This window comes from Pholis gunnellus (assembly GCF_910591455.1).
Source record: "Pholis gunnellus genome assembly, chromosome: 18".
NCBI classification, from domain to species: domain Eukaryota; kingdom Metazoa; phylum Chordata; class Actinopteri; order Perciformes; family Pholidae; genus Pholis; species Pholis gunnellus.
This window is the reverse complement of record NC_136545.1, coordinates 19,740,511-19,766,771: the sequence shown is the minus strand read 5'-3', so window position 1 is coordinate 19,766,771 and position 26,261 is coordinate 19,740,511. Positions and strand designations below refer to the sequence as shown.

The 26,261-nt window shown below is 45.2% G+C and overlaps 1 protein-coding gene across 2 annotated transcripts; it reads left to right on the top strand.

Annotated features, from left to right (window-relative positions):
• Positions 1 to 977: 977 nt before the first annotated feature.
• LOC306710440 (membrane-associated phosphatidylinositol transfer protein 2-like) lies at positions 978 to 23,006 on the top strand (the record flags this gene model as incomplete). 2 transcript variants are annotated; one of them, XM_079179001.1, is made up of 26 exons in its annotated part: positions 978 to 1,055; positions 6,531 to 6,745; positions 7,427 to 7,548; positions 7,899 to 8,132; positions 9,858 to 10,190; positions 10,771 to 10,866; positions 11,652 to 11,756; positions 11,843 to 11,907; positions 12,758 to 12,848; positions 13,259 to 13,412; positions 13,572 to 13,761; positions 13,851 to 13,970; positions 14,108 to 14,310; positions 15,414 to 15,589; positions 16,675 to 16,845; positions 16,930 to 17,061; positions 17,953 to 18,114; positions 18,208 to 18,474; positions 18,977 to 19,125; positions 19,923 to 20,039; positions 20,725 to 20,841; positions 20,944 to 21,092; positions 21,181 to 21,330; positions 22,077 to 22,260; positions 22,343 to 22,471; positions 22,632 to 23,006. In XM_079179001.1, the coding sequence occupies 26 exons, from the start codon at positions 978 to 980 to the stop codon at positions 23,004 to 23,006; spliced, it is 4,284 nt and encodes a 1,427-aa protein (XP_079035127.1). The 2 variants fall into 2 exon arrangements, with proteins under 2 accessions (XP_079035127.1, XP_079035128.1); XM_079179002.1 differs by lacking the exon at positions 18,208 to 18,474.
• Between the last annotated feature and the right edge of the window lie 3,255 nt (positions 23,007 to 26,261).

The window sequence follows — 26,261 nt, the reverse complement described above, 5'->3', positions numbered from 1 at the left end:
ATCATGCACAGATGGACAGACGGCGGGACACAACCTGCACACACACACACACACACACACACACACACACTTTCCAGTTGACATGTCAGCTCCTCCTCTTTTCTCTCTCGTGTGAACAGCATCAGAGTGACTGACGGTCCTTCTTATTAAGTCTGAGATTAAGGATCCGTCGTCATGTGACTCTCCTGACCTCGTCTGTCTGTCGGTCTGCTGGTGACGGATCACACTTTCACTGCCGTTTGGTCGGATGTCGGCTGAACTGACAGTGTTGAGCTAAAAGAGAGAGAATGTTAGATTCACATTCATCAGGTGACACAACCACAAAGACTCCTGATGAATATTTATGCTGCTCTGTTACTCCTGAATGTAGAAATGAGAAACTTTTTGACTAACAAGTTCAGCAAATTGACCTAAAAGGTGAAAAGTCAGTGTTTCTGCTGCCTCCAAACGTGTTTTATAATCTGTAAAATAACTCGTAACAGGAAAGTTAAACACGTTTGCTGCATTTGAAAGCAACATTGACCAGAAGTTGACTCTTCAGCGTGTGCAAACACAGTTGGGATTTAGGTTGCTGGGGGATTTCATGGATGGTGCTAGGTCAGTGGATTACCTTGTAATAGATCTGTAGGAGGGCTGGAGGACACACACACACACAAACACACACACAGGAAGTGTTGGCCTGTGTGCGAGGAGGGGGGGATTTAATCCTTGAGACAAACATGCTAACTCCTCCTCTGCTTTGTAAGTAATGCTAGAAGCTGAAATCCACATATTCTTAAACCTGTTTCTCGTGCGTGCGTCCCGCTGAAAGTCTGTTTTCTTGTCTCCTCTCTCAGGCGTGAATAACAATGACTCCCGTCCCGGCTGTTTGAACATGCTGCTCGGGTAGCAAAGCCGAAACCGAGAGGAGCGTCGACCCCGCTTTACACTCCGGACACACAAACGCACGGAGCCGGGGCCCCAATTCAAGCACAACCATGCTGATCAAGGAGTATCGCATCCCCATGCCGATGAGCGTGGAGGAGTACCGCATCGCTCAGCTCTACATGATCCAGGTGAGGGGGGGGGGGGGGGGTTTGCTAACGAGGTACAGGGGGGAGTGGAAGTGTTTTCTGTGGTTTGTGCGTGAATGTTGGGGAGGAAAAGGTGGAGGTGAGGAGTTTAAAGTGTCGTCGTGTCGTAGCAGTGAAGAACACGGTCAACGGGTCACAGGGACCAGCGATGCTCTGCAGACCAGATGGTGCCACCATATGCCTGTGGATCGTGTTTCATTTCATAACTTTGTGCAAATCCACACACACACACACACACACATTTACATACATATCCCAAAAAACACCCACTGGAAAAAAAAGACGAGGAAGACACAAAAACATGTTTTATTCAAATTAGCTTTTTAGCCATAAAGCAAAGACAAGAAAGCGTTTAGCTGTGTGTGATGAAGTAAGTACGTGTCACCTCAGACTGATTCAAGCCTTGTGATTATTCAGTTTGTTGTTCGTGGAAATAAACCCACAATAAGGAGTTGTTTGGCTTCATGTGCAGTAATTATAACGTACTGTACAACGACGTACAACGAGTCAAACATCAAAGAACGAGAACAGATATTTTCCCTGCTTTTATCATTATGTTCATAAAATAACGCAAAGAACATGAAAGAAAACGCTACTTACGGCGCAACAACATTCAGTTCAGTGCCGTGATTTTGCACAATTTTCTCGCAGATGTGTGACTTTATAATCTCAGAGAATGTTGGACTGTTTTCCTCGTAAATTCAGTGTAAACACCATAAACACACAAAGCTTTTACTACAACAGTCCTAATACGCTGCGGTTCATAATCCTCCGTCCTTTGAAAGAGTCCCAGTGAGCAGGAAAGAAACAACAGAGGAGGCAAACGGACACGCAGCAGATGTCGTGTGCTCAGAACAGATGTGACACAATAACAGAACAAAGAATCAGGATCAACTACAGACGTGTGATGTATTATTATTTATATAATGTGAACGTACAGTATATAGATCATATGAAAACAAACCTACAGGACCAACAGTATGCAGAAAAAACCTCCTGAATATCAGCTTTGATAAAGCACATTATCACACACACACACACACACACACACACACACACACACTACTGGAGCCCCCCCCCCCCTCAGCGTCACAGCTGAGTGCTGGTTACCATGGTAACTGGTGACATCAGCTGCAGCATGGCATCATTTGTTTGTGATATATAGAGAGAGAGAGAGAGAGAGAGAGAGAGAGAGAGAGGGGGGGATGGACAGACATGATGGTGCAGTCGGCGTTACCTTGACAACACTTTTAAGTTATCACCACATGCTCAGCACACGGGGTGGACACAATAACGTGAACCTGTGTTGCTGAAGATCTTTTTACTTTTAAAGAATCTCTAGAAACCAGTGAGCCACGCTGTCTCCATCACTGTGTTCATGGTTTAAACACAACACATGACACATGATGGTTGATTCTTTATGGGATGTATGTGAGACTTTCCTACTTTATTCTTTCTATTATTTTATCAGCGTAACGTCTCACTATGTGTGGATCCTCGTTGCATTTCTGTTCTATTCAACCACTGAACTGATGGTTTGATGCATGAGGTGAAAGGCAAGCACAGCGTTTGTGTGTGTGTGTGTGTGTGTGTGTGTGTGTGTGTGTGTGTGTGCGTGTGCGTGTGCGTGTGCGTGTGCGTGTGCGTGTGCGTGTGCGTGTGCGCGTGCGTGTGCGTGTGCGCGTGCGCGTGCGCGTCAACAGCCGGTGATAACGTCGGCTGCATGCGGTTCTGCTGGTGCTCCGGTAGGACTGTGGGCCTGAGGGGGGTGAACCCGGGTTTATGCTGACCTTGCGGTGTCACATGAATAATTCAGGAGCCGCTCAGAAGCGAGACCCTCAGCAGAGCCGGACCCCGTTATGACTCCACAGAGTCTCTGCACACAGCTCGTCACATGAGTCTGCTTTCTTTCTCTCCCTGTCAGCTGTTCTTAACTTCTTCTGCCTTTCTGAAGACCAAGCTCACACGTCTTTCTCTTGAACAGTCGGAGTTCTCGTTTGAATCTTTCCTCGTGTGGATCTTTGTTCGTCACGTCGCTGATTTTTATTACATTCAAGTCTTTTTCATTTAAGAACATCTCAATGATTGCCTCGTATCACTAATGTTGTATGGTACAAATTAATAACACATTTATTATTGATAATGTTGTTCTTTATATAAGTTGAATTATATGTTTGCCTATCGACGCTCTAGGGTCCCCCAACAATGAATTACAGTTGATTAAATTATTAAACTCTCCTTCTTCCCTATAATTACCCAATCACACAAGTCTTTCCAGGAAACTTAAATGTTTCAGGAGATTATTCTGAAACACAGACCTGTAAACTTTATATTCAGTCTTTCCTCTCCTGCATGTTTACCATGAAGCTGCAGTTCCTGTTCTCAACAACTGTCAGCGGTAGAAGATGTCTTTAGCATTCAGCATTTTAACAACAGGCGGGACAGAGAATATGATTGATCCAAGATGAAACTTACAGAGGGGCAGAAAACCTCACAATTACAAATCCGTCTGCTACTTCAGCACCACGGACAGCTCCACGGGTTTGTCACATAAAGTGAACTCCTTTAAGCAGTAATAGTAGGTTGTGTGCAGTGTGTGTGTGTGTGTGTGTGTGTACAGTTTAGGCTATTTGTCGCTAAATAGAAGCTTCAACTCCTCATTTCAGATGAAAAGCTGCCCCTTCGAATTTTGCTCAGTCAGCACTAAATACCGCCACAGAGCGTAGACTCAGTGAGAAGTCATGAGGCCTGTCAATCACTGTGTAGCCCCGCCCCTAAAGCATCCTCTGCTTTATGGTCTGTCTCTAAATGGACCATCATGTACTAAATGAACATCATGCTGTATTGAAGAAGACTTGAAACTAGAGATTGAGACCATAAACTCATGTTTACAATGTTTACTGAGGTAATAAATCAAGAGAGAAGTAGAGTCATTTTCTCATAGACTTCTATACAACCAGAGGAGTCGCCCCCTGGTGGACATTAGAGAGAATGCAGCTTTAACACATGAAGCTTTGTCTTCACTCTTCAGAACCGGAGGTTGCTGACATTCATGTCCGTTGGTTCTTTGATTTATTTGTCATTGTGTGCATGTTTGCATGCTAACGTTAGCAATTAGCTCCAAGGTCCAGCCTGACAGAGCTGCTGTACACTCTTTAGTCTTGCTGGCTTCTTTCATTCCTCAACAAGTGTGTGTGTGTGTGTGTGTGTGTGTTCGTCTGATTTTGATGACAGCCAAACACCAGAAAACACAACCTTCAGCAGCGGACGCAGCATCCTCCGCTTTAGAAAAGCTCCCGCTGTGGTTTGCACGTGACGGTTGTTTTTGAGTGAAGGTTTTACTACCACATATAATAAAACTGCCGACTGCATCTTTGGCTCTCCATCTTCAGTCTTGCTCGTCTCTGACTGTTGGAATATTATACAAGAGGATATATATCACACCATCTACACAACAAAGAGCTGGAATATCTGTTGTTTTCATGATTCATAAAGCTTAAAGTCCCTGGAGGACTGCGGTCTACTCAGATCCTCTCTCCTGCGCTGCAGCCGGCACGAGGAGGGTAATTTAAGGCCCTTAGCTCCTCACATAAATTACATTACCTGCTAGATTACAGCAATTTTCCAGCTGTTTGCCTCCTCTGACCTTCATTACTGATATCACCTCCCTGAAGTCTTCAGGAGAGACAGCTCCGTGTTCAATCTGAGCTCTCATTCTTGACCCCGAGCTCCCCACTCTTGCTGTTAATAATGATCGCCGCGATTTGCATTCGCATCGCGCTGTTCCTCGACCCGCAGCGCATTACAATGGAAGGAATAAAACAGCTTTTCAATCATCCCGTCTGACAGCGGCGTACAGTACATCCCACCGCGCGGTCGTCCCACCGCCTCAGCGGTGAGATTAAAGCTCAGCGGCCTCTGCAAACACAGATTCAAGATTTAATGAGATGATTTTAAACTACGGAGCATTAGCGGTCACAGTCTGAGAGAGAGAGCCTCTGAAGGAGACGTTGTGTGTTTTATCAACTGATGCTGTAATCCAAGTCTGCCTCTGTGGAGCATCGGGCTTCAGACTCAGCTCAGTGTGACCGGATCGGTTGGGTTGAAACCGTCTGCTGCCTTTTATCAGAGAAGGAAAGCAACATTTTACCTTCTTTACGCAGTTAGTCTGTTCTAAGAGTCCTGAACTCATCAGCAGACGTTAAACCAGTGAACAGAGTCCTGATTGTTTAGAAGGAGAGACGACTACGAGGCAAAGTGAGCCGTGGAGGAATAAAGAGGATGTGACTGAAAGAATGAAAAGAAAAGCACTTTCTTCTGCTTTTTTTTTCCCCGTGCGGAAGCATTTTATTCTTCTCTCCAGCTCATCACTTTGCCTCTGCTGCATCATCCATCCAGCTCCGTGAGGGATCCACATGGCCGGACTAGAGTCGGAGGAGAGACAGCAGCGCTGCGAGAGGGTCTCGGGGGGGTTGATTTGAAGTTGAAGGATAAGAGGAGGATGGGAGGATGTTTGTCGGGCAACCAGAGCTGGATGAGTTGGGTTTTTCTAGCATTGGCTCACTTTTGCAGTGTCATCTCGATTTACTCACTAGAATCTCTCTAAGCAGTACAAATAGAAATGCTGCTGTGCTCCTACACCTGTCGGTGTCAAGCTTCACTCGTGGAGGTTAAAATGCAAATGGTGGCCGATGTAGCACTTTACACTGGAAAGGTTCCAAATATCTGAATATGCACATCAACCCTCTGATGCCGCTGCCATAAAAGCTAGATGTGTTTTTTAATATATCATCTGTTGCTGACATCTTTATATATATATATAAAGATGTCTATATACTGTATATGCAGCGTGGAGGTTTATACTGACACACACACTTTTTGAACTGACACACACTTTTTGAACTTTTCTCTGTTCAGCTCTTTTTGTCCCATGTTTTATGTGTAAGTACATTAAGAAAGAAGTCAGATTCTTTGTATGTGCACAATAAAGCTGATTCTCAACATCTTTACCGTTTGACAGATCTGCTGATCCCAGCTGCAGTTACTACGTTATGATTGTTTTTATTTATTTTACTCAAACACTGGAATCAAAGATGCAGCAGAAAAGTACAATATTATTTCCAGAAAACCTCCGAAACAAAAAGTCATTTATATATTTGTCGTTTAAAGTCTTACTGCATTAATGTTTGCAGCTCCTTCTTGTTCACAACATTAATCATCATAAAGTTTCAGGTCTGAGGAAAACAAATGTGATTTTAAGTGAAAAGCATTTATATTTCTCTTGAGAAGCACAAGAACAGATTTCATGTAAATTCAGGGATTTGCTTTGTTTTTTGGAGGCGGGTTGAACCTCTAATTCATAGAATGAAACCAAACCAAACAAGACAACACGGTACTTTTGTTTTGTATTGTTAATCTAAGCGGCTCCTCCGTCTCCTCCCTTCTGTCTGTTTGCAGAAAAAGAGCCGAGAGGAGAGCTGTGGCGAGGGCAGCGGGGTGGAGATCCTGGAGAACAAGCCTTACGAGGACGGACCCGGAGGATCGGGTCAGTACACACACAAGGTCTACCACATCGGCAAACACATCCCGTCCTGGTTCTGTGCCATTCTGCCTCAAGCCGCCCTCCGCGTGGAGGAGGAGTCCTGGAACGCCTACCCCTACACCCGGACCCGGTGAGGAAGGAGGAGGAGGAGGAGGAGGAGGAGGAGGAGGAGGAGTCATCACACACACACACACTAACAAACAGACACTGAAAACACTTAAAGACACATTACATGAAGTGACTTTAGGCAGCCTGCCTTATTTAAAGTAGAAACACTAAACTCTTGGTAGTAAAACATTGTTAATGTTTTTTATTTTATGACTTCTAGATTCATGAATTGATGAAATAACACTCACTTGATATTGCTGATGGAGCCTTTTCTTTATTTGGAACAATTTCAGCTGAATAATCATCTCTTTATGTCCTGCAGATGACCTACTGTGTGGATTAATAGACCAAATGTTCACAGCTTGGTGTATTCCTTCAGGTGTTTCATTATTTTCACCCATAAACTGCCAAAGTGATGGAGGAAGGTGCTTCAGGGACACAAATCCAGACTTCTTCTTTTCCCCCCGATACATTTAACTTTATCTGACTCCGTTATATTAACAGTAGAATCCACTTCTCTCTTTCTTTATTATGTGATAGAAAGCAAAAACACAATTATGGGGACAACAAACAAGCAGCGACAAGTGACAGGAACTAACAAAGAGACACAAAAGAGACAAATGGAATAAAATAGAAGAAATAATAATAAAATCCAAAAGACGTATCGCTGCTTCTAAGCATGTGTTTCTGCGTTGTTCCTCAGGTATACCTGTCCCTTTGTGGAGAAGTTCTCCATCGACATCGAGACGTATTATAAACCAGACACTGGAAACCAAGTGGACGTCTTCAACATGTCTTCTGCTGAAAAGAGACAGAGGACTGTGGGTAAGTCACGCCCGCCGCCGCCGCTGCCGTTGTAAAGACTCGCACGTTTAGCCGTAAGCAGCGTCGGGAGTCGCATCGTCTCGGCGTGATGTGCGGTGAAAATGCAGACGGTGTGATGCAGAACGAGGCAGAATGAGGCAGTCCTCGTGTTGAGCCTCTGAATACTTAAAATTCACCGGGGGTGCAGCAGAAATGTGCAGACACATTCCCCGCAGGGAGTGATTACATAAAACTCTCACACACCTTTTCCCAGACAGGTGTTGTGACATCTGGGCTGCTAACGCCCGCTGCTCACACCTGCATCGGTCTGATGTGATTAATGATGGTTTTGTGTGCTCGCTCCCTCGCAGACCCCATAGACATCGTGAAGGACTACATCACTCCTCACGAGTACCTGGTGGAAGAAGACCCCAAACTCTATCAGTCGCTGAAGACCAAGCGGGGCCCGCTGTCAGACGACTGGATCGAGGAGATCAACCAGGATCCCGGTGAATGTCCCGTCATGTGCGCCTACAAGCTCTGCAAAGTGGAGTTCAGATACTGGGGCATGCAGTCCAAGATCGAGCGCTTCATACACGACGTGGGTAGGTATGACGCATGGTGTGTGTGTGTGTGTGAGTGTGTGTGAGAGAGAGTGTGTGTGTCCTTAAGAGTGTTCTTTCTTTCCTTTGCGTGATTTGTCTCCAGAAAATAAGTAATACATTTAAAAAAGTAATTAAAATCTAATTAAAGTGAATAAATAAAGAATGAAGACGTTGGAAAAGTCAGGATTGTGTCAGAAAGTGAGTGATAACCCCAAAAAAACATAAAAGTATTGGTTTTAAAACCATTAAACCAATACTAAAATGTAATAATAATAAGCATAAAGAGACAGAAGGATCAATGTGAATCCTTCCTCCACCGGTCCGGAGTATCGCTTTAATGGAAATGAAAGTAAACAATGACTCAAACAGATTTGATATTCTCTCTACAGCGTAATTCTTGATCTTGATCTTAACGACGTAACCTGATTAAATATCTAAAAATACTTTCCCAATAAACAGCAGAGGACCGGAGGAATCTCTGGATCCTCTAAACGAGACGGAAAGGTTGAAAGAATCCGTCAAAGAAGATTTGATTTGAAACGTCGTCTTTCCTTTTGATGAACCCAACGAGCACCGGCTGCTCATGAACCCACGCGGGTCTTTATTAAAGCGGATAACCCGGCAATAAAAGACAAACTTAGCAAACAGAGAAAGGTTATTAGATTAATATCCAGTGGAAATAACCGCTGACACGTTAATAAAGCTGGAGAGACCCTCCCAGCGCACTCTACAATAAAGACAATTTGTCAGAACTTGAATGTGATTATCAGGTTTAATGCAGATGAGATTAATACATCAGAGTAGAGCTGATGCAACACAGGAGGAGCCGTGTTGAAGCATGTGTGTGTGGAGGTGAAGATCTGTTGATTAGACCACAGAAGACGGAGCAGCTGCTGCTTCATTAGCCTGGAAGTAAACGCTGTGAGGGAGCGAGCTCAGTGTAAACAGTCTTAAATCACAGCAGGGAAACAGGAAATTAATCCGGTTATCTCACGGAGCCAGACTCCTTCTCTGAGCTCTTACCTGTCCTCTTACTATTCCTCACACTCACCTTCCTCGGTCTGCTCGTCTGTGCTCCACACCGGAGCGCTTTCATTCATCTGTGGTTCATCATAAAGTAGAAACAGTAATAAAACCACACTATAAGACGAAATAATGTGATGTAAGTAGAAGTATTATGAGCTAAATGTACTCAAAACTAAAAGTAATCATTATCTATAAATCTTTCTTTAAGAAAGAACAAAATAAGCAGATTGATGCAGTAAACTTGTGAAACATTAAACTAGATTTTAGTAAATACTCTATTTATAAAACTAATCTAAACTTTCTTCTGCACGCTTTCTTTACTTCCTGTGTTGTTTATTCTTGCAGGTCTGGGTAGAGATGTAGATCTGCTGAAGCATTATCTCGGTCTAAGTGTTCTGTGTTAGAAAGCAGACGTCTGGGCCACATTTCTCACTCACTCATCATTAATAATGAATATTATTTGCCACGACGTTCCCTTTGTTTGTGTGGTTGAAGAGCTCAGACTTCAGCCTCTCTTCACGTCTGAAACTGAACCCACACCTTTGCTCAGGACCTTTTGTCTGACATTTCTACCTGTGGAGACATTCTGTTTTAACGATATATTCTTAAGGTTAATCCACTTAAGTTGATTTATGTCGCAGAAGTACGATTTGTTCCTCACTAGAATGCCAATAAATCCCTCGTCGCTGTCCTTTGCAGGCCTGCGTAAAGTGATGGTGCGAGCCCACCGGCAGGCGTGGTGCTGGCAGGACGAGTGGTACGGCCTGACCATCGAGGACATCCGGCTGCTGGAGCTGGAGACCCAGCTGGCTCTGGCGAAGAAGATGGCCCACGGGGGAACCGAGAACAACGGCTCCTCCGTCGGCCAGGACCAGGGGCAGGGAGCGGAGGCCGCGAGGTCGGCCGCGGAGGCGGAAGGAGGCGGAGGAGGAGGAGGAGGAAATCTGGGAGATTCACTGGAGACACGAGGGGAGCTCACCAAGCAGTGGTCAACGTCCTCTAGGTCCTCCAACAGGTCGTCTAAGAGAGGCGGTGAGGACCGCTTCGTGCTTTGGGAAAACCGCTCGTCATTTCTTTAAGATTAAAGTGACAGTCGTGATGTTTGTATGAGGTTCTTCTCCACAGTCAGTGTTTCACTTTAAGTGAACGCGATATTCAGAATGTTTTCACGTCTTTACCTTGATGTCAGACACTGAAGCTGTTCTCTATGATCTCTACAGAGACACCAGACTCACTGATTCTACCTCTCAGGACACAGGAGCTGCTGCTCGGTTTGTTCGTGTTGTTGTGTGACTCTGGTGAATCTTAAACTAACCCTTTCAGATTCACCAAAGTCACACAATAACAAATACAGACAAACCGGTCGAGTCAGCAGTAGAGCAGCAGCTCCTGAGAGGTAGAATCACTGCTTTTGTCAAAGGAGTCCGGTGTCTTTGTGGAGATCATAGATAACAGCTTCAGTTCCCTCAGAAACGTCTGTTTGACGTCAAGTTAAAGAGGTGAAAACATGCTAAATATAGCGTGGAGTTGTGTATCTATACAACCACACTTCTAAACATCCAAACTGTGTTTTTAACGTCACGACCTCCTGTTGTGTGTCGTGTGTCCACAGGGAGTCCTTCTCACCAGAACATCTCAGAGTGGAGGATGCAGAGCATCGCCCGAGACTCGGAGGACAGCACAGACGACGAGTTCTTTGACGCTCACGGTAAAAATCATCGCTCTCTGCGTGACGCATAATATACGACACATTAGCCACCGGCTTTGTTCAGCGTTTGAAACATGCACTATTGTTGTTATCGAGCTATAAATGATATTTCGGTCGTGCCTCCTGCTTCGTTATGGCTTTACGGCCTGCAGACATGATTAGATCATTTACTCTTATTATATCTCTCAGCACCTCAAGGTTACCCTGATGTTCCTGCTTTATGTTCTCATTTAAACGCCGTAGTTCAGCTGCTTTTCTTTTAGTTAAGTTAATGCATTGAAACGATAAAGAGTGGACGTATCGGAGCATCACGTTTATAGAGGTGAGGTGATTTATAGAGGTCTAATATTCAATCTAAGGAGGCTGATTCCACCGGCAATCTCCCTGAACGAATCGTCGCAGTGATGGGAGAACGTGTTATGAAATGAAGGATCATTCATCGTTCATAAATAACAACATGGCTGTTTCAAACCCAGATAAACAGAGCACTCACATAACAACGTAGCGCTATCAAGAGGCTGGAAATATTTTGAATTTATCACGTTTTTCTCTAAAGTCAGCTGGAGGAGGCGCGTAGAAACAGCTGTTCTCTGCTGCACACAGCAGCTGTTTGTCCTCCTCGTCGGTTACCTTCTGTCCAATGTTTGACACAATGAAGGAAAGTTCTATATTTACAACCACGAGAAGCATCAGGATGAGAAACTGTGTTGATCTGGAGAAGTGTCCTGTAGTAATTGTATTAATTGTATTAATTGTATTAATTGTATTACCTGCGTTTCTCACAGAGGACTTTTCTGACAACGAGGAGATGTTTTCCAAAGAGATCACCAAGTGGAACTCCAACGACCTGATGGACAAGATAGGAACGATGGAGGTGGACGAAGCACAAGGTCAGTGATCGTTTCTAGATCCGGACGCTTTTACGGTCACATCCGAGAGAAATAAGATCAAATAAATCGTCTTTTCTTTTTCACAGAAATGATGTATCAGGAGTCGGGCGGGGAGTACGCTGCGATGAGTAATGAGGAGAGGCAGATGGAGGTACAGTTTACTCACTTTTATCTAATTTCATTCATATGTCTCTCTCTCTCTCTCTCTCTCTCTCTCTCTCTCTCTCTCTCTCTCCCTTAATTAAATAGCTTAGATAACGCTCCTCCTCCTACATTAGCTTTCAGTCATCCTGCCAGTGCAGTGAAATCAGGATCCACTTTCTGCTGCCAGAGTAAAGATCAGACGGACCACTTGAACCATTAACGTAGGGCCCTCATGCTTTCACACTGTCTTTATGCTAAGCTAAGCTAGCTGGCTGCTGGATGTAGCTTCACATTTAGCGCACAGGCAGAAGAGCGGTGTCAATCCTCTCTCTTAAATATTCATAATTTCAGCAGGAAATACTACAAAAACAAATGCTGTGTCTCAATTCAGATACTTGTATCAGTACACTGTGTACTCTGTGTACTTGCCTGCGTTTCTTCGGGGTCGTGTGATCTCAAATCAAACACGGCTGTTGAGCACTTATTGGAAATAATGATCGCAACATCAAACATCGTCTTCTTCTCGGTGAATTGCAACCGGACGGAGCGTTACCGCCGACACTTGTTCGCTCCGTGAATGAATAGTTTCATTATTGCTTCATTTTATTAAAATGTCAGAAAAGCTTGTCTTCAGATTGCTTTATTTTGTTTGACCAACACTTATAAACCCAAAGAGATTTAGTTTACAATGATTTAAAATAGAGAAAATCGTTTTTTTAAATTACTTTTCTGTCACTTGACTAATCACATAAGCTTCTTTTAGCATCTTTTCCCCTTTTGTTTCTTTAATCTGCTCTGTCCTTCCTCCCTGTTAACACGGTTTCCTTCCTTCCTTCCTTCTGTCCTCTTACCTGCAGGATTGTTCGTCTCAGCAGTGTCTCCAGTCGGCCAAAACTCACGTCCTCGTTCTGGTCCTGCACGGAGGCAACATCCTGGACACCGGCTCTGGTACAGCTGCAACCAAATCCTGCAACTTCACTATAATAGTCACACTTGCTAACATCAATTCTAGGTTCCAGCTCCGTGGGTGACTATGTAATGGGAAATGGGTTGAACTGTCACCTGAATCTGCAGTTTTCTTCAGCTCGACGGAGCGTCAAAGCATCTTTCAGCTCATTGTTTTGGTTTACGTTACTGTTTTCGCTTCAGTCACAGGTTTTTGTAGCGTCGTTTCCAGCTGCATAACGGCAGGTTAGAGACAAGCTGGTGAACATAGAGCAGCATTTAGCAGCTAAAGAGACGGATATTTCCCTCGGGAGGTGGTGGAGACTAAAACACAGACTTAGATACTTTTAACTCTTCACCTGACTTCACATGTGCCTGCAGTTTGTTGAGCATTGCCACTTTGTTCTTTGCAGGTGAACAGAACAGCAAGCAGGGAGACCTGAACACGCTGAGTGGAGCCTTTGAGACGGTGATGGGGGTTCATTACCCGGCAGCGATGGGCCGCATCGCCATCCGGATGGTCCCCTGTCCCGCCGTGTGTGTCGACGCGTTCGCACTAGTCTCCAAGTGAGCTGCTGCTCTTTAGTATTACAACATTGTTTTTAAATAACCTGCTGTAGTGCGTGCACAGATGTCAAACACAGATAACAACACCTCCTCCTCCTCCTCCTCCTCCTCCTCCTCCTCCTCCTCCTCCTCCTCCTCCTCCTCCTCTCTGCTCTGCAGTCTCAGCCCCTACAGCTACGACGAGGGCTGCCTGTCCAGCAGTCAGGACCACATCCCGCTGGCTGCTCTGCCTCTGCTGGCTACCGCCGCACCGCAGTACCAGGACGCCGTTGCAACGGTCATCTTACGAGCCAATCAGGTGTACGGCGACTTCGTCAAGTCTCTCGAGGGAGCGTCTTTTAACGGCCAGGTCAGTGTGTAAACCTGGATGGTTCATATTTTCTCCTCAATTCATGTACGGATGAAGCAGATTCATGTGTGTGTTGTGCTTTAATGCAGGTGTGTGTTATCGGGGACTGTGTTGGAGGAATCCTGGGGTTTGATGCTCTGTGCAGCAGCTCGGTGACGGTGTCAGAAAGCCAAAACAGCAGCAGACGGGGCAGCGCCATCAGTGTACAGGTAACAGTCTCAGCCCTCTGACAATTCATCCTGAGGGACACACACACACATATATATATATATATATATATATCTGTACCAAATGTCATGGCAAACCGGTCGATAGTTGTTGAGACATTTCCGTGTCCGTCTCTCAGGACACGGACCTTCTCTCGCCGGGTATCATCATAAACAGCGTCTCGCCGTCCCTCGAAGGAAGCCGCCATCTCAGCCGCAGCAACATCGACATCCCCCGCTGCTCGGGGCCCGACGACCCCAAGAGACAACTCCTACGCAAGCGCAGCGACTCGTCCACCTACGAGCTGGACACCATCAAACACCACCAGGCCTTCCTGTCCAGGTGAGACGACGCAAAACTCTCCCACAGACTTCACAGTTTTAGTCTAGTTTTTGATCAAATTGTCTTATAAGCATTTTGAGGCAACGTACTGACTCTCTAAACTCTGCTCACCTCGCGTTAGTATTATCACAGCTCATTCAGAAGCTGCATCCGGCCACTTGTCCACTGAAGTACTGTCCACTGTCTGCGGTTAGCTTCAGAGAGCGTAGGGATATTTTCTTTAGCGAACATCTATATCAGGGGTGCTGCTGCTCCTTCTTCGTCGGCGGGGAGGGTGGCTGCTGCTGCTGCTGTCACATACGCTGGTGGAGGTGTGCGCGTGCGGATCGGGGAGGAGCTCCGCCTTGCGCGATACAACGGATATTTGTAAATTGTCCGACTTTTACATTTTTACTTAAAGCGGGGCTTTCAAACAGTCCGTCTCGGCGTTAAATGGGTCGACGAGGAACGTAATCTGTGGCCGCACATGCGCGTTTGACGAAAATACCGTATTTAACTCAAGCGAAGCGAACACGAACATTAAAAAAACACAAATACAAACTTCGATATGAACGTAAGAGCCGCATGAAACCGGGCAAAGAGCCGCGGGTTGGCCACCCCTGATCTAGAGGAAGATTAAGATGCTCGACTGTCGAAGTTAAACGTTGAACTCGTTTCTTTTAGTAGCAACACAAAGTTTATTGTCTGTTAAGATCCCAGTGAGCTCTTGCATCCACACAGTTAACGTGTCGACAAAAGAGGAATACACATTCACACAACTCATCGAATGCACGTCTAATGTAACGTTCAAAGATACAGCAACAATATGAAATGGAAGTATAAGGTAGATATATACAGAATAAGGAAGTTTAATGATGACAAGGTAGTCGGTATTATCTGTGATGAATGTATGTTTCTTCTTGACAGTTTGTCTTATTTTCAGAGGATTGTGGATGAATTTAGTCCATAAATTGTCAGAAATAATGACTTGAAGAAATATAACAGAGCGATCCTTCATATTAACTGTCGTGAAACAAGTCAAACATCAACAAGTCAATTCAACTCATTTCTTTAAAGTCCTTGTTTTCAAAGCTCACTGACTGTGATTGTCTGAATGTCTGCAGCCTTCACTCCAGCGCGCTCCTCGGGGAGCCCGGGTCGCGGCGCTCCAGCGGCAGCACGATGCTGGAAGGAGGCTCTTTGGGAAAGTTTGACTTCGAGGTGACGGACTTCTTCATGTTCGGCTCTCCTCTGGGGCTGGTGCTCGCGCTGAGGAAGACCGTGGTGCCCTCGTTAGATGGTGAGGAAGGTCTTCTCCTCTTTCTGTGCAGCTTTTAGTCTGAGTTTGGTTCATTACGACGTTCCTCGTGATTAAGAGCATGCTGTAGGTTTAAAAACATGTCTCTTCCAATATTTGTCTTTGTTCCAGATGAGCAGGAAGTGGTTATTTGTAGCTTCCTGTGTGAGAGACTCGTCTCCAGCAGCAGGTGTCGGGGGTCAGAAGTCATGTGTCTGATCTCAAAGACTGGAACATTTCTGGCTACGAATCAGACTGTAGTCTGTGTCCTTCGGGGGTTTAAAGGAGAGAGGTTACTGACCTGCAGCTGGCGGGTGAACATCTGGACTAATTTACGTTCAGATAGGATTATAGTTGTGCTTTGTTTCTCTTTTTGTTTCTTAGTTTTCTCACGGTTTTGATTTTTTTGAGGTTCATTTTGGTCCATAAATAATCACTAAATTTGCCAAACAATAAAAAGACAATTACTACAATGAAACAAAACAACAGAAATCTGAAGCTGCAGATTATTACAGCTAATCTTCGTTAGTTTGGCATCAAAAGTGATCAAATAAAGTTATAATATTCTTTGCAGGAGTTGTGATTTAACAGAGGTTTACAGCTGGAACTTGTTTTTTCTTAATGAGAGTTTGAGGTGCTGTTTGGCAGATTTTCTTAACTTTTTGACCAAGCCGGGCTGGCTGTTTCCCCTTGTTTCCTGTCTTTATGCTAAGCTAAGCTGCGCGGCTTTTGGCTGTTGTTTCATATTTAACGTACAGATGTGAGAGTGATTATCGATCTTCTTGTCTAATTATCGGGAATAAAGCAAAACCCAGAGTCAACAGCAGCTGAACATCTTGTGTTTGCTGACCTCCGGTGGTTTAACTTCTCACCTGGCTCTAGTGAGGTAGAAGTGTACTCCGGGCGTGTCGGTACACCGTGACATCACGGCTGGGTGTGGCTACAGGTGCAACAGACTTGAAACTTTAAACCAGAGATGAATAAAAGTGGGTTAACTTGATAACTGGTTTCATGTGTCACCCCACAGTTTTCTCTTCTTTAAATCTCCTTGTGAACCTCTTTAACTCGTGTTTCTTACTCCTCTCCAGTGTCCGCTCTGCGTCCGGCCTGCCAGCAGGTTTACAACCTGTTTCATCCGGCCGACCCGTCGGCCTCGCGCCTCGAGCCTCTCCTGGACAAGCGGTTCCACCTGCTGCCCCCCTTCAGTGTCCCTCGTTACCAGCGCTTCCCTCTGGGCGACGGACACTCGGCTCTCTTGGGTGAGACATTTCCCGCCTTAATATTCTACATGTAGACGAGTCTTTTGTGCCTCTTTTTTTTACTCCCTTCTTCTGTCTTCCTAGTGGAGACCGTGCAGAGTAACCCTCAGCTGCTGAATGAGTCTGTCGGTGCAATTTCCCACCGCTACCAGGACAGCGCCGTCAACGAGACCTCCATCCCCGTCCCCGTCCTCAACTGGCAGCTCCACACAGACAGTGTGTATCTGTTAGCTTTGTCTACCAGTCCTGTTGCTTTTTCACCTCTTGTCTCCCTTTTGTGTTTGTTTGTTTTGCTGCAGTCTTTGAGGTATTTAAAGGGAAATTCGTGTTTATTACAATTAATTATTCTGAATAAATTATTCTGGTTTTGACCATTGTTTTATCCGTTTTGATAACTTACCGAGTTTAAGGAACAGCTTAGACAATTTGGCTCCAGGAAGTCCCTGATTCCATTTTCTTACCCTTGTTATGCTAAGCTAAGATAACTAGTAATCAAAGTAGTGTCTTTCCCAAATATCAATCTATTCATTTAACTGCTGAGATCTTCGAACAAACAAAAGTCTGACGGGTCAAAAAACAAATCCTCACGTTAGCCAGACTTATTTAAAAGAGAAAACAAACGGTAAAAATAATCCAATTACTTTATTTTTAACTGTGTGGCTCATCTGACAGTGGACCACACGTGTGCTAACACTATTTCTCTGTGCTATAAGGGATAATTGGTGACATTTCAGATGCACTTACTTTCGGTTTTACTTCCAAATAAACCGCCGACTTGTTTACAACCTGACCGGCGTTTCGGTCGGACCTTGTTGTAGCTTCTGCCAAAATACTTGGCTGCCTCGCCGTTCTGTTAACTGCTCTCATGAAGAAGTTTGACCTCATTACATTAGCGAAGTGCGCTGCTCATCAGCCTGAGACTCAGGAGTGTGTCGTTATGATAAAGGTGCTGATTAATAGGCAGAAATCACAGTGTGTGTGTGTGTGTGTGTGTGTTTGCAAAGTCATCGTACAGTTTTAATAACGTCTTGAGTTCTGGATCTTACTGTTATGTTTTTATTGTAAAGCACTTGAAAGACTCTTGACTCTTCTCTTCTGTCTCTGCAGCGGATTCTGTCCACTCACACATTCTTGTGGACGGTCAGTACCCGTCGCCCACCTCACCGGGGGTCCCTCACCTCCGCTGCAACCGCAGGGCCAGCGAGGCCAGCCTCGCCAGCCAGGTGTCGGGCATGGCCGACTCTTACACCGCCTCCAACATCGCCACGAGTGAGTTGACCTCTTAACCCACGTTTTGGTCCACGAGCTGACAGTTCTACGTGTTGACGTTCTCGTTTCCTCCCCTCCAAAACGCCCACTCAGCACACGAGCGTGAAGGCGGCCGCTCTAAAAGGCCCGGCCTGCTGTCCCAGCTGGCTCTGCCCTACAATAGGTTCGCCTCTCGGAGCTCGTCCCTGCGCTCACGAAAGACAATCCGTCGGGTGTTCCCCAAACCCAACGGCGTGGAGCCTGAGCAGGGCTCGGACGTTAGCTCTGACATGACCTCTGACCTCACCGACGTCACGTCCGACGTCACAGACTTCAGCTCGGCCCCCCCGTCGCCCGGGCTGCTGAAGAACATAGAGAAAGGTACCCTGGGAGCTGTAGTGAGAGGACGTGAGGGAAGGACGCTAAACTCCGTCCTCGTTCCCTGTGCTCTTTTCCTTCCTCCTCTGGCGTCTTCCTCCCTCAGATAGTCTTCCTCAGTAGTCCTGTTTCCAAAAAAACGAGACCCGCAATCTTCTCTCAAGCTCAGTTTCATGAGAACCACTTGTACGTTTTCTTTCGCAAAACCCACCGGATATAAACCGTGACAAGGTTCTCACAGAGTCTGAGCTGCGAGTGTGCGTTTCCAAACCTCTTCACAACTCTTCACTGTGTGCGTTTTGTTTTCATAGTTTGGAGTCTAGTGCCTCCTAGTGCAAACCCTTTAAATCTTCTAACTTCCTCCAGTTTGTGATAACAACTGTTCCCCTCTGGGTGAGCAGACTGTAGATCTGGAGTGGTGGACCACCGCGAACAAAGATCGACGCACCGGATGCACCGATCCCTGAACTCTTGTCTGTGTTTGTTCCGTGTCTCCCGGCTGCAGTTGCTTCTCGGTGGTGGGGCAGTAAGAGGATGGACTACGCCTTGTACTGCCCTGATGCCCTCACGGCGTTTCCCACGGTGGCTCTGCCTCATCTCTTCCACGCCTCCTACTGGGAGTCCACAGACGTCGTCTCCTTCTTACTCAGACAGGTTCTTTCCGTTATTATCTCATCTTCAAATTGAAAGTGTATTTTTTTTTCCGATGCGGATCCACCAATGTGGTCCAGACTGAAACATCTCAACAATTATTGGATGGCTTTAGTGACATTCATGTTCTCCAGAGGATGAACCCTGCTGACTCTGGAGGTCCTTTGACCTTTTCATGTAGCACCGTTATCAGGTCAAAATGTAGTTTTTCAGATACTTTCCCATCAGCCTCAGCTAAACTATGCATGGATGACATTATACCAGCATCTTAGCATTGTCATTGTGAGCACGTTAGCACACTGATGTTAGCTTGAATCCCAAAGCACAGCTGTTCTTCTTCACATCTGCTTTGTTACATCATTTCTTTGTTCTATAGGCATTGTATTCGACCAACATCTGTAGTTTATAAATGCGTCTCTTTGTCAAAGTTCTTCATCCTTTTCTTCATACTGAACATTCAGCTGCAGCTACAATCCAGAGTTTTGTGAAAAGGACAAAGCAATAAATATTATAAGGACATGATGAAACAGCAATTTAAATGCTTATTTTTAAAAAGAATATATTTTTTTTATATACAGGTGAAGATGCCAAGAAAGCAGAGAAAGTTCCTACTTTAGCTCCAACATGAAAGCTGAAACTTTAACTACTGAGCAGTAGCAGAACGCTGCAGCATCATATCAGCTTTGGTTGAACTCTTGAGTGCTGAATAGAGCAGAAGCTGTATGAAGATCAGTGTGAAGCAAAGAGAGGCTAGAAATGTTCTGGGCTTTTTAAAGGAAAAATGACTAATCCTCCCCCAGGTGATGAGACATGAGAACTCCAGTATTCTGGAGCTGGACGGTAAAGAAGTGTCTGAATTCACTCCGTCCAAACCTCGAGAGAAGTGGCTCCGCAAGAGGACTCACGTGAAAATCAGGGTGAGACCTCTTTGTCTTCAAGTGCACGTCCGACAGAAACGCTTCAATATAGATGAATCATTTCTTTCTTTACTCATAATGATTCAGTCAACATCAACTACACTTTCCTTACACAGATGTAGGAGTCACCACACTTTACCTTATCAGCTGTTATTACTTCATAGAGGGAGATCTGAGTTACAGAGTCGACAATGAATCTTTAAACTCAATAAATTATGTTTTATTTCCATCTTTACTTTAAAGACAAAACCATTACTGCATAATTTAAAGAAGTAATGTCTCCAGTGTTTCATACAGCCACTGGTGGATACTTAAGTACAATATTGATGTACTTGTACTTTACTTAACTATTTCCATTTGATGCTACTTTATACTTCTACTCAGAGGAAAACATTGTACATTTTACTTCACTAACTTTATTGACCTTTTGTTAAGTCCCGCCCTAAACGCAGACCGGCCAATCATAGCGTAGCATCGGCCTTTTGTGTCAGTTTTGATCAATTTAGAGCTTCTCTCATTTGGATTTTGGCAGCTAAATCAGAGGTAAGAAGAAAAGAGAACGAGTCAAACTGTGCTGTAGAAATGGAGATGACGCCTTTAAACTAATCTCAGTAAATGTTACCTGACAACATAAAGGAGGAGGCTGGTGTTCTGATTTCCTGCTGCGTCTTCTTCTGTGTGTCAGAACGTGACGGCGAACCACCGAGTGAACGACGCCGTGTTCACGGAGGACGGAGCTCAGATGGTGATGGGACGTTTCATGTACGGCCCCCTGGACATGGTCACCCTCACCGGGGAGAAGGTACGTACGACAATAACAACAACAACAACAACAACAACGATGGGTTGTATAATCATTGATGTCAAACAGTGTAGAAAAGATCTTTGTGTTATTTCCTTGCAGATCGACATCCACATCATGACGCAGCCTCCCTCTGGAGAGTGGGTGTTCTTCAACACGGAGCTCACCAACAGCAGCGGCCGGGTCTCTTTTCTACTCCCCGAGAGCAAGAAGCTGGGTATCGGGGTCTATCCTGTCAAAATGGTGGTCAGGTATGCAAAGCCATTTTTTTATTTCATGTAAAGAAAAAGTACTTCTAAATCTCCTCCTTTCATAATGACGTCCATCCGTCTGTCTCAGGGGCGACCACACGGTGGCAGACAGCTACATCTCCATCGTACCGCGAGGAACGGAGTTTGTCGTGTTCAGCATTGACGGGTCTTTTGCTGCCAGCGTGTCCATAATGGGCAGCGATCCGAAGGTTCGGGCCGGAGCCGTGGACGTGGTGAGGTGAGAGTCGTGCACATTTAATTCTGCAGCAATATGTAGAAACGCACGTTATCGAGGAGCGTTTATTATGCAGTCAACTCTCAAACGTCGCTGCATGTTGGTTGTTGTAAATATCGAAGCACGTTTCACTTGCATATTACACGATATTGTACATATTTGTGTGTGTATATAAACATATAGTTTAGTGTAATGTGAAACATCTGGCTCGGGTCACGAGGGGACTACAAGACACCCACATTATAAAGCTCTTCACATCCTTTAAATCATTCATAACGTACTTATACAGTGTGTTTATGTTTGTTTCTTCATTTTAAATATAATGTTTTCCTTCTTTATTTGTTTCCTTTAGTGCTACTTTGATGCTCTATATTGTTGCATATTTTATTCTAGTTTAAAGTGTTTGAATATGTGTTCATACATATTTAATTGTGCAATCCTGTTGTGTATAATAACAATAAAGCTAAACCTTGAACATAAGATGCTACCAGTTTCTCATTTAAAGCCGCCATATGCAGAAATCTGTTGCAAAATGAAACAAACCCAGTTAACGTCTGTGCACTTTACAAAACAATCGCTTCAAAGCTGCACTAACCCACATTTCTATATGAACAATGGATTAAATTAGGATTAATACGGTAAGAGGTGTCGCTCATAGCAGCTAGAGTGTTTCCTCTCTAGCTCCGCTCTGCCTGAACTCACTCGCTGTGCATCATTCATGTTGTTGTTGTTGTTGTTTATTTTTGCAGGTACTGGCAGGACTTGGGCTACTTGATAGTTTACGTAACGGGTCGTCCTGACATGCAGAAGCAGCGCGTGGTGGCCTGGCTCTCTCAGCATAACTTCCCTCACGGCATCGTCTCCTTCTGCGACGGGCTGGTTCACGACCCGCTCCGGCACAAAGCCAACTTCCTCAAAAGCCTCATTAACGAGGTAAGTCGGGGGCCAGTTATGAGGCGAGCGTCTCCGATAAAGATCCTTGAAGTCTCTTTAACATCCGACCTCCTTTGATTAGGCCCAGATGAGGATCTTTGCAGCCTACGGCTCCACCAAGGACATCTCCGTGTACTCGTCCATCGGCCTGCCTCCCTCACACATCTACATCGTGGGAAGGCCTACGAAGAAGATGCAGCAGCAGTGTCAGGTACGGAGTAAATCCTGAGATATTTAATGCATTACACTTAATCTATCAGTCAGTAGGCTAACAAAAGGTTTGATAAATGATCGTGTGTTTGAGCTCAGTCACTGCGAGCAGCCCGTACAGGTTAGTAAACCGAATCTGACTGACTTAATGTCTCCTCCAGTTCATCCCGGACGGCTACGCCTCCCACCTGTCCCAGCTGGAGTACAACCAGAGGTCTCGGCCCGCCAAGTCCGCCAGCACCCGCATGGTCCTCCGCAAGAGCAGCTTCGGGCTTGGCGCGGCCGGAGGAGAATTCCTCCGCAAGCGCAATCACATCTTCCGCACCATCTCCGCTCAGCAGGCCGGAGGGGCCGGGTCGGTCTCCCCCAGCCAGCCGGGGCGCACCGAGCGGACCCAGAGCCAGTGCGAGGTGGAGCGAGCGGATCGGGCGGTCGGGCCGGCGGCGACCCAGAGGAGCATGAGTATAGCCGCAGGCTGCTGGGGTCGCAGCGGGAGCACCAAGGAGGGCAGCGGAGGGCTACTCGGCCCGAAATAAGGTTCAAAGTGGAGCTGTGGCGTTAAAAGGACACCGGCCTGAGCCACCATGATCTCTGGACTGGACACAGAGAGGAGGGTTGGGAGAAGAGGAGGAAGTGAACGGAGGGTTTGTATTGTAGAGATTAAAGGGAGGAGGTCGGGGTTGAACCCTCTTTGATGGGATGGAGAGGGATCTCTTCCAGGAGGAGTGGACTAATCAGGGCAAGTGGGATCCAGCGAACAAAAGACAATTCTGTAGCATGACTCTTTTAAAGTAATACTTTTATAGGATACATCATTAACTAATTAAAGAAAAATGACAAGGAAGGATTAAATGACATATTGAAAGCCTTAAACTAATCTCGTGCAACGGGACCCCCCCCCCCCCCCCCCCCCCTCTCTCTGAAAACACACGTAAACACACTGTCCAAGCATTCACCCTCTCATGAGCTCAGGACAAACTGCAGAGCCAGACATCGTCTTCGTGGCCGGGTTCACCGGCCGATGACTTCCACTTCTGTTTCAGTGCCGCTGTCGGCCGAGCGACAACAAGTTCCTCACACAAGCAACTCTCCCCAGAGACTCTCAACACAGAGTCACTTCATCCAAATCACACAAAACGACATATTTTCTCACTTACCTCTTGTGGTCACTTTGGCCCAGACGGAGATATCTCTTCAACTTTTGGGTGGATTGCCTTAAAATTTGACACAGACATTCATGATTCCCAGGTGATGAACCGTACTGACTTTGGTGATGCACCAGACGGTTCCTTTAGCGCCACAATGAGGTTGACGATTGTGGTTTCAAAATATAAATTTAAACTTCTGCTAAACTAATGACGTAACCATCAGTCTCAACTGTTAATTAACACATGTTATTAAGCTAAACCTAGATAGTAAACATGGTAAACATTATACCTGCCTGTTAACATTGTCACTGAATACATGTTAGCATGCTAATGTTAGCTCGAGTACAGCCCCGTGAAGCAGAATCTTCGTCTTATTTAAATGCGCCTCCATTGAGGCTGAGACAGAAATCTGAGAAAATGTGTCTTTTTTTGTAGTTTGGGTTATTAACTGATCCTTTTAAACATCTGAGAGACGGATTAGACCTCATGAAACATACATGGTGTCAGAGGTGACGGTACTTCTTCGTTTCTCACTGATATGCTACATGTATTTAAATACACAAGGCTAGTTTTCATTCCACAGTTTGTGTGAGACTCTGTAGTATTTTCCCTTTCAGTGTGGCTCTCTGGGGCCATCCAAGGCCTTAATATCCAACAACACACGCGTTCCACAGACGATACAGTCAGCAGACCAACAGGGCATGCAGCATTAAAGCAACAACCGAGACTCTGTACAGTCCACAGCAACAATCCCTTTATATATTCATCCGCTTGCAATACCTCCGATCCGCCTCTCGGTGGTGTTCTGTTCCCCACATGTGCTGCTGCTGCTGGGACGCACTTTGTGTGGCGTCCCCCCGGCTTTTTGCTCTTTTGGACGGATGGAGGATAAACGTGGTGTTTCTGCTGAGTAGCCCGTTTCCTGTCGGGCTGAACTCTGGGAGGGACGGAGGAAGTATTTCCACAAAGCTTTCACTCACAGAGACCTGTACATTTTTCAGTATTTTTACCAAAACGGACTGAAGAATGGACCGGAAGGGATTCAGTGTTAAATGTTGAAAAGACTGGATGGATCCTTTCACTGGTGGACGTGGAGAAAACCACTGGTTTACCCTCATGAGAGCAAAACATCACGTTGCTGCTTCTGTCTACTGAACTGTATATTTTCGTATAGAAGAAGAAGAAGAAGCCACCTCACATCTCCAATCCAAAAAACACAAACGTGCACAGAATAGTTGAGCAGTGCTGATGCCACCCTCGCTCTTTGAAGGATGGGTTCACTCTTGTTCAAAGTCTGTCTAAAAACAAAAGTCAAGAGCCCGAACGAAGAGGGAAACAGCTGTTTCTGGCTGCCGTCGTTCCTCCTGTGCATACTGGTGACTGAGAACAAAGCTGTTAGTCAAATAAGTGTACATGAAATCAGACCAAAACAACATATTGGACAAATTCCAGTCAGGTTTCAGGGTGTATCAGAGTACTGAGTCGGCTCTATTAAGGGTAATGAAAGACTCTTTAGACTCCAGAAGACATTCCATTTACATTTTTGATAATCTCTGACTCCAACGTGTTGTAGGGGTTCATGTAAGGCCTAATACTGGGTTTAAACCGCATCTACAACACAAATCAGGATCACTTACGATCACTTGTTGCTGCTGCTGTCTCCTCTGGTGTCCCCCAAGGCTCCCTCCTTGGCCCCATGTTATTTTCATTATATATACTTCCACTGGCTTCTGTGTTTCGTAACCTCAACATCCCTTATTATTGTTACACTAGCTGGACTTCCTCCTTGAAACCCAGCGTAGAAACGTAATGATTCATTCTCTTTTGCCTGTATTATAGTACGGCTGAAGATAGACAGTAACGGTACAGTCTCTTTCAAGCCAAATGTCTTCTGGGAGTTTAGACTTGCATTGAGTCCATTCTCTTGGGCCTCTATCGTCTTCTAGCTTTTTTACATTAGGTTGATAGCAAAAATAAAACCTTTCTCTTGGAGAGGATTTCATGCTAAAACGACTTACTTTAGAAGATGTTCACTTGGTTTTTCTTACTGTTTTAACCTCACGTTGACTTCAAATATCCTTTTTTTTGGCTTTTGTCCTCCATCACTTTCACTGGAAGCACAATAAGAAGAGATCCTTGAATAGCCAGTTTGTCAAATATTGTATTCACACAGTACTATACAAAAACAGGTTCAAATAGATTATTTATTGAATTACCAGAAAACATGCTAAGTTATGATATTTATCGTAGTCAGGATAGAGGATTTTGACCCATTCCTTTCCAGTATGAACAGGAGAAAGGTTTCAATAATCTCACGTGCATCTATAGTTTTGAGACGGACTTGAAAACGCGTGAACCTCTCCTTTAAACCCACGAAAGCTTTTGGATGTGCGGAGCGGTTGCGCCTCACTTCCTGTTACTATGCTGTTGTTTTTAAGCCCAGCTTCCACACCACACCAGAGGCTCCGTCTCCACTCTGTGTGTGATCGGCGACGTCTTCAACCCACCAACAAAAAGCCAAAATCATTCTCTAAATACTGTAGTTAATCAACTGTGTAACCTCATTGTTTTTTGCACTAGTTTACGGTGGAAATATACTGTAGTTACCATCTCATGTCGCTACATCTGGACACCTCTGTAGTG